Consider the following 7,487-nt stretch of genomic DNA (forward strand, 5'->3'; position numbering starts at 1 on the left):
AGGGCTTTCCCAGCTGGGGCGACCTGTCAAAGATGTCATGTCTCTCCAAATTGATCTACAGACCCATCAAAAATGCTGATCAAAATCCCATCAAGGCTGTCTGTGGAACTGGAAAAATGGATACTAAAATGTGTACAGAACAAGGACCAACAACAACCAAGGCAATTTCAAAGAAGGTGGGGGTCCTGCTGGGCTAGGCAGAGACTGTTGTAAAGCTATAGTGAGCAAGACAAGCAAACCTCTCCCTCCCATACATGGTGCTGATTTACCATAATCTGCCAGAAATTCTGCAACTTTGCTTTTGATTTCTCTTTGACATAAATCATTTTAAAAGTAACTCATAGGGCCTCCCCTGGTGGCGCAGGCGGTTGAGCGCAGCGTTGTGAGGCTATCCGCAGCTTCTGCACTGCCGGTTCGATCCCTTCTGGCCTCGGAGCAACCCACATGGTGGGCAGACCTCTCCTGTCTCGCCCGCTGCTCCCTTCAGCAGTGAATTTCGTCAGTCTGCCTGTTCTGTTCCCTGCTCTGTCTCTGGTGAATCCTCTCACCCTCCTGCCCATCTGATCTGTATCCCGGTTCTTGTATGTATGAATAAATAAATCTAAAAAAATAATAATAATAAAAATAAAAGCAACTTATATACAAATTATCAGTTAAATATTTTTTTAAACTTTTTTTTAAGATTTATTTATTTTTATTTTATGTTTTTAAATTTTATTTATACAAGCACTGGGTACAGTCAGAAGCGCGGGAGGGTGAGAGAATTCACCAGAGCCAGAGCGGGGAGCAGAGCAGGCAGAAGGACCGAAGCACACTGCTGAGGGGAGCAGCGGGTGGCAGGAGAGGTCTGCACCATGTGGGACCCTCCTCCAGTGGCCGGGGAGCAGCCGGGGATCGAACCGGCGCTGCAGAGGCTGCGGGCAGCTTCGCAACCCAGTGCTCAACCGCTGCGCCACCAGGGAGGCCCTATCAGTTAAATATTTTAACTGTAAACTTTAGAGTCTTTTTGTTTCCTTTTTTGGTCAATGCCTTACAATGAGACTGTCATTTGACTCATGTTCTAAAACTTTCCCCGAGGCATGATATATGGTTGTTACAATAACTGTCCCAAGAACAGCACCCTCTCTGTTTTCCTTTTGCAGAGTTTGAAATTCGTGGTTTCCAACTGCCAAAGTCCTGCTCTTCCCAGGCGTTTCTCAATGCCAGGGGGTGCACTTAGTGCCCAGAAGCTTGAAACTCTGGTCACTTCACATGTCCCTTGCTTTCATGAGAGATGGCGCGTGTATGGGGTGGGGGTGGGTGGGTTCTGAAAGATTAGTGGGAACGCCAGCTCCACCATCATAAATCATGTCTCCCCTTCAGTCATTGTAATTATTTCCTTTGAGTTTATCATCTCTGACAATTTGATAAGCAGTAGCCACCGTCCCACCAGGGAAACCCTCTCTGATGGATGTTGTTACGTTCATTCATCTGGGATACATCGCCCTGGCCGAAGTCATAAAGACATGTCTTTAAACAAAATAATAATAAATTTATTTATGCATACAAGAACTGGGGTACAGGCGAGAGGTGTGTGTGGGGGGGTGAGGGGATTCACCAGAGACAGAGTGGGGAGCAGAACAAGCAGATCTACTGACATCCATTGCTGAGGGGAGCAGCGGGGAGACAGGAGAGGTCTGCTGTGCCGTGTGGGTCACTCCCTGGTCGGAGGGGATTGAACTTGTGCTGCAGTGGCTGTGGGTATCTTCATGGTGCAGCATCTTAATCCCTTGGGCCACCAGGGAGGCCCATTACATTTTCTTCGTTAGGATTTTCTTTCTCTTCCCAGGTAGGTGGACCCAATCGCAGATTTCTCCATCTGGACACCATGGATATTCTGGGCTATCTGATTGGGCACTGGCCTGTGCCAATGTGGACACATGGCAGCATCCTTCAGTCCTGTGCCACCAGTGCTGACAACAAAAATGTCTCCACACATCGCCTAATCTAATCTGGGAGACAAAACCACCCCATATGAGAACCACTGATCTACATGGTTGTCTACGGTGTGAGGTAAGGATCCAGAACTTTTTTTCAACATGGCGAATCAGCTGTACTGACACCTGCAGTGTGGAAACAATTCATTCAGGAGAAACCTTACTTTGGATTTTTGAATTCTGATCTTTTCCTGCTAGTAATAGGTCCTATGCTCCTCTCTGGTGATGCACAGCCCCAGACAGCCGAGGTTATGAGAGCAACTGTTCCGCTCTTCACTTTAAGTTTGGCTTTCAGTGAATCACACAGGTGCTCCCTGGTGAGCTAGTGGTGAGGATGGGTCCTCAATAAATGTTACAAGAGCTGTGTGATTTCATTATAAAACAGACTTTGTGGGCCTCCCTGGTGGTGCAAGGGGTTAAGCATGCACTATGAAGCAATTGGCAGCCTCTGCAGCACAAGTTCGATCCCCGGCAAGCCAGGGAGAAACCCACATGGCGCAGCAGACCGCTCCTGTCTTGCCGCTGCTCCCCTTAGCAGTGTATTTCAGTCTGCCTGCCTGTTCTGTTCCCCACTGTCTCTGGTGGACCCTCTCACCCCCTGCGTCTCTGGCCAGTACCCCAGCTCTTGTATGCAGAAATAAATCTTAAAAAAAAAACAGACTTTGTGTTAGATGATTTGGCTTACGTGAGTATTCTAAGTACGTGAGTGTCGGCTGTGACAGTTGGTGGGTTGGGTGTATAACATGCATTTCGGGCTGCCAGGCATCAGTCTGTGGGGAAGGATGTGACAATGCCAGCCTCCTGGAGCCTCCCGTGGCAGGGCCGGGGTGGGCATGCCTAGCTGACATGCTCGCTTGCAAGCTCAAGCCAACTTTTTCACCAAACTGAGTGTTTTACCACCAAGGATGGCCTTGAAGAGGAGCCCAGGCACAGGCATCCCTCGCTGCCACTGCCCTGCGGCACACAGGTTGCCTCCTTCTGGGCCTCCTGGGATGTGCCCCGGAAGAGCAAGCCATCCACCAGTTGTCTCAGCAAGACATCACTTCCTGAGGGGTTCCCCTTTTGGGGTGCTGGTAGGAGTTCTGGTGCTGACAAGGCTCCCCAGAGAAGCGTCTGCTCCCCAGCTATACTACAGGAACCCCCCTCCAAGGTTCTTCCCCTCAGGGTGTCCCTGGGAGGCCAGCCCTGCTCACACACCAATGTTCCTGCTTTGCCAGGGTCCCTCACCACCATGGAAACCCCTCTGCCAGGTGGCCAAGGCTGGGGGGTTCTCTGTCCAGCCGCCAGCCCTCAGCCATCTGGTGAGAAGAGGAGGGAGCACCCAGCAAGGTGGTGCTGCCCCTCCACCAGACACCTGCCTGCACAGAAGTGACCAACCCCCATGCCCCTCCTCAGCAGGGCCCTCTGACCCTGCTGTCCTGGCCCAAGGCCCTGGGCAGGCGGGCTGCAGGAACCAGCACGCTACATGAGGCAGCCCTTCCGCGCTCCCCACTGGGGACCTCCAGGGCAGGGACCACATTTAACACAGACTGGGGTGAGGGCTCCAGCAAGACACCCCGACAGTACTTTAGGATGCCAGTACCCTGGTCGGCTGCCCAGGCTCTCCCCCGAGCCTGAGGGTCTCAGAGCCCCTTCCCAGGAAGCTCACTGCTCACGGTCTTGGAACTTTTATTGGTCCCGGGAAAAGGGAGGCGGCGCCCGCCCCCACCCCGTGGCCTCCTGGGGCCACCAGCCTCACTGTTTCCCATTGCCATTGATGGGGCGGTTCACGTGCTCGGGGGAGGCCAGGAAGGCCTTGAGCTTGGGCCGGGCGCTGAGACGGGCCACGTAGGCTGAGAGCAGGGGGAATGCGTCCAGGCAGCCGGGGGCCAGGACCTGGTGAATCAGCAGCAAGTCCAGCAGGTTGTAGTCGGCGAAGGAGATCTGCAGGTGGGAGCAGAGGGGGTGGCACAGAGAGCCTGAGCCATCTGCCTAGTTTTGCTGACCAACGGCCCGTGTGTCTCTGCGCCGCTGCTATCTGTACGCAGAGGGTCGCGACAGGGGCCGACAGGGCTGCACCTCACCTGGTCGCCCACGATGAAAGCCTGGCCCCCCTGGTTCTGGGACAGCAGGGTCTCAAAAGGCTTGAGGTGTCCAGGCAGTGCCTTCACATAGTCCGCTTTGCCAGCCTCCTGCCAGGAAGACATCAGAGCTCATCACCTTCCTGACTGTCGCATGCCACCAGGCCTCCCACCCAAGAAGCCCCCTCCTCTCGTCTCATCTCAGTGAGTCTCCACCCACCCAGGGCCCGGGCCCCAGGCTAGAGCCGACGCTTGTCCGGTTCGCCAGCTGGTTCCTCTCTACTCCATCCCCACTGTGATGAGGCCACCCTGAGAACCCCGGAAGGCCCTGCTGAGCCTCACATCCTGGCACAGCCCACTGAGACATCTCAGCGGCGCCCCTGCCAGTGTCCAGGCCAGCCGGCTCAAGGCCCTCCAGGCCCGCAGCCCCTCTAGCTCCATCTCCCGACACACCTGACCCTGCCTGCTCAAATGTGCTCCATCTCCACGTACTCTGTGCTGGCAAAAGTGCCAGCACCCCCAGCTCAGGTAATGGTGACCACCTCTGCCCTGCACTGCTCTGCTATTGCCATATCTGTGGTGCATCAGCCCCTGGGCAGGGTGGGGGCTCACTGGGCCTCACCCACATGGGCTTCTGGTACCCAGCACAGTGCCTGGCCCAGGCCCAGCAGCTGGCTGAGGGAGGCAGGGGGTCAGATGTACAGAGCCCCCCTCTGTTCCTCTACATCCCTCCCTCAACCCCCTGTGCCCGCACTCACGTAGTTGGTGTAGATGAGGGTGACGTACTTGCAGCGGAGGTCCTCCACGCCGTCATTCACCACGTCCACTAGGGCTGCCTCGCGCTGGTCCTTCCCATACAGCCCTGGGGGCCAGGAGGGTGGACCAGTGACTGTGTGCGGACACACAACTGCCACCTGGCCGCCGACGGGGAGGAGGGTGGACGGAAGGATGGTGCTCACACAGTAGGTGCCCAGAGCCCATTGGGAAGGGCCTGGCATGGGGCCAGGGTAACAGGCCCGCCTGAGCCTGACCTTTGGCAAGTTGTATAAGCTCCACTCTGTGCGGCTGATATGCACCCACCGCTGCCCCACCGCTGCCCCACCGCTGCCTGGGGCCCCAGCACTCACCCAGGGAGCGGCCCAGGTGCCGCAGGATGGCATTGGACTGGTACAAGGTGAGGTCTCCGTCCTGGAACTTGGGGAGCTGCCCGTACAGCTGGGGGCAGCACAGGTCCATGAGGGGTGCTGAGCTTGCCCCCCATCCTACTCTGCCTGCCCAGGTGCAGCCTCAAAGCCCCTCCCACACAAGCACTCACACAGGAGGCCTTGAGAGGGCCCTGCCGCCAGGCGTCCATCGTCACCACTTCCTCCTTCCAGGTCTGGCCCTGGTCGGCCAGCAGCATGCGCATGGCCTCGCAGCGCCCTGGCGGGGAGACATTGTGTGGGGACGCAGACCCCAGCCTCACTGCACCCCGGGAGCGCAGCGCCATGATGAAGCAGCAAGCTAGGGTGGGGGAGGTGCGACCGTAGCCCAGGGAGCTCAGCAACACAGCACAGGAGGGGGTGCAGCCGGGAGAGGAGAAAGGAGGGGGCCCCCCGGTGGGGGAGGGTGGTGGGCTGCAGCCTCTAACCCCTGCCGCCCCAGCCTCACAGCCCCTACCTCGAACAGGGAAGTAGACGACAGTGTAGGGTGGCACTGCAGGGGACAAAGAGAAGTTTGTCAGAGTTGGGGGGAAGAGAAGAGGGGAGAGCATCCCATGACCTGCTGGGAATCCCCAGGCCCTTATCTCTGATCTGGGGGCCCGGGTCGGCCTGAGCGCCCCAAGCTCATACTGGTGGTGTCCAGGGTCCCGGGATCTCCGTCCGGAGCTGGAGTTGGGGGTGAGGTGGGGGCAGGGAGACGAATTTTCTGGAAGCCCCCGGCGGGAAGCTGGGAGTCCCAGGCGAGCATGGGGGCCCCCTCCCCCGAGCCCCCGGGAGCCCTGCCCGCCCTCGGAGCCCCGGGAGCCCCGGGGGGCGCACTCACTGGTTCCGCGCGGGAGCGGCGGTCGAGCTGTGGCGCGGCCCGGCCCCGGCGCCTTATAAGGGGCGCCCCGCCCCGCGCTCCCCGCGCCGCCCCGGTGCTGAGTCATCGCGCGGCCCACCCGCCCCGCGGCCCACCCGCCCCGCGGCCCACCCGCCCGCGCCCCGCCCCCGCGCCCCGCGCCCGCGCCCCGCGCCCCGCGCCCCGCGCCCCGCGCCCCGCGCCCGCGCCCCGCGCCCCGCGCCCCGCCGCGCGCCCTGGAGCTCGCGAGCCGGCGCCCGGGGCTGGGGGGCGCACTGCCGGGCTGGGGCACGGCTTTCAGATCTTCCAGAGGCTTTAGGGCCCCTCCCCCCCCCCCCCCCCCCCCCCCCCCCGCCGCCCCCGGGTGCAGCCGCGGTGCAGCCCTTGGTCCCCGTTGGCCAAGGTCCAGGCCACACGCGGCACTTCCCGGCCATCCCGCCAGCACCACCTTCCACCGTCACAAGCAGCTGCTCCCCGGGGGCTTCAGAGCTCACTCAACCTGGGCCAAAGCTGCCCGACGCGGGCCTCCCCAGCCCCAGCGCCCGCCGCCCGGCGAGCCCCGGAAAGCAAAAAAATGAAGCAAGGGGACAGTTGCAAGTAGATGTCACACCAGCAGAACCTTCCCCTCCCGCTGCCGGCTCCCGGGCAGCCCTCGGCTCCCTCTGCGGGGCTCTCCCCAGAGGGCCACTTAGACCTCCTGCCTCTGCCTCGGGGGCCAGGCCCCTCAGCCCCTCAGCCCCCTCAGGGGGCCAGGTTCACCCTCCGGCGCTCCATCCTCACCATCTACCTGTGGGCTGGAGCCTGGGTCTGGGGGAGGGCGTGTGTGTGCGTGTGTGTGCATATGTGTGTGTGTGTGTGTGTGTGTGTGTGTGTGTGGAGTGGGTATGGCTCTCCCACCACCCTCCTGCCACTGAGGCCCCGGGTCTCTGTTCCCTTCGCCGCTGGGAGAGGACTTTAGCCTCACCCAACCTCTCTGCTTGCCCTGGGGTGTGCAGCTGCCTTTGCCTTCCCCAGCCCTCTGAACTCCTCAGCGCCTCGCTCCACCCCCTCCACCAGGTCTCAGGGTGTCGGGTGGTCCTGGGCTGGACGAGCATGTTGGGCGGCAGGGGTTTGTGTGTGTGGTGCCCCTCAATGCCTAGTCTGATAACTGGTCTGCGCAGGGCCCCCACTGTTTGCATTTGTTTACGTGTGCCACCCTTCTCCCACATTCCATCCTTATTTCCAGCAGGTGAGAGTCCTGGGCTGCATGCCCAGAGGCGGAGCTGCAGCCCGGGTCTGAGAACCCGCCATTTGCATGAGTCAGCCAGGTGGCCCTCCCTGGGGCCTTGGGGAGCTGTTGGGTTTCCTTTAGACTCACACCAGCCGTTAGGTTGAGACCGAGGGGGTACCCACACCCCAAACTGGTAAG

The 7,487-nt window shown here is 59.8% G+C and overlaps 1 protein-coding gene across 2 annotated transcripts; it reads right to left on the bottom strand.

Moving 5' to 3' along the window:
* Positions 1-2,061: 2,061 nt before the first annotated feature.
* Positions 2,062-6,117, bottom strand: LOC119249897 (glutathione S-transferase P). 2 transcript variants are annotated; one of them, XM_037517452.2, is made up of 7 exons: positions 6,062-6,117; positions 5,696-5,731; positions 5,352-5,458; positions 5,164-5,251; positions 4,795-4,898; positions 4,040-4,147; positions 2,062-3,899 (listed from the first exon to the last, which is right to left on the bottom strand). In XM_037517452.2, coding segments are annotated over exons 1-7 (633 nt in total). In that variant the 5' UTR covers positions 6,063-6,117; the 3' UTR covers positions 2,062-3,710. The 2 variants fall into 2 exon arrangements, with proteins under 2 accessions (XP_037373349.1, XP_037373348.1); XM_037517451.2 differs by lacking the exon at positions 6,062-6,117 and adding an exon at positions 5,869-6,001.
* Between the last annotated feature and the right edge of the window lie 1,370 nt (positions 6,118-7,487).

The sequence above is a fragment of the Talpa occidentalis genome, unplaced genomic scaffold, assembly GCF_014898055.3.
Source record: "Talpa occidentalis isolate TD23 unplaced genomic scaffold, MPIMG_talOcc4v2.1 talOcc4.17, whole genome shotgun sequence".
Taxonomy (NCBI): Eukaryota; Metazoa; Chordata; class Mammalia; order Eulipotyphla; family Talpidae; genus Talpa; species Talpa occidentalis.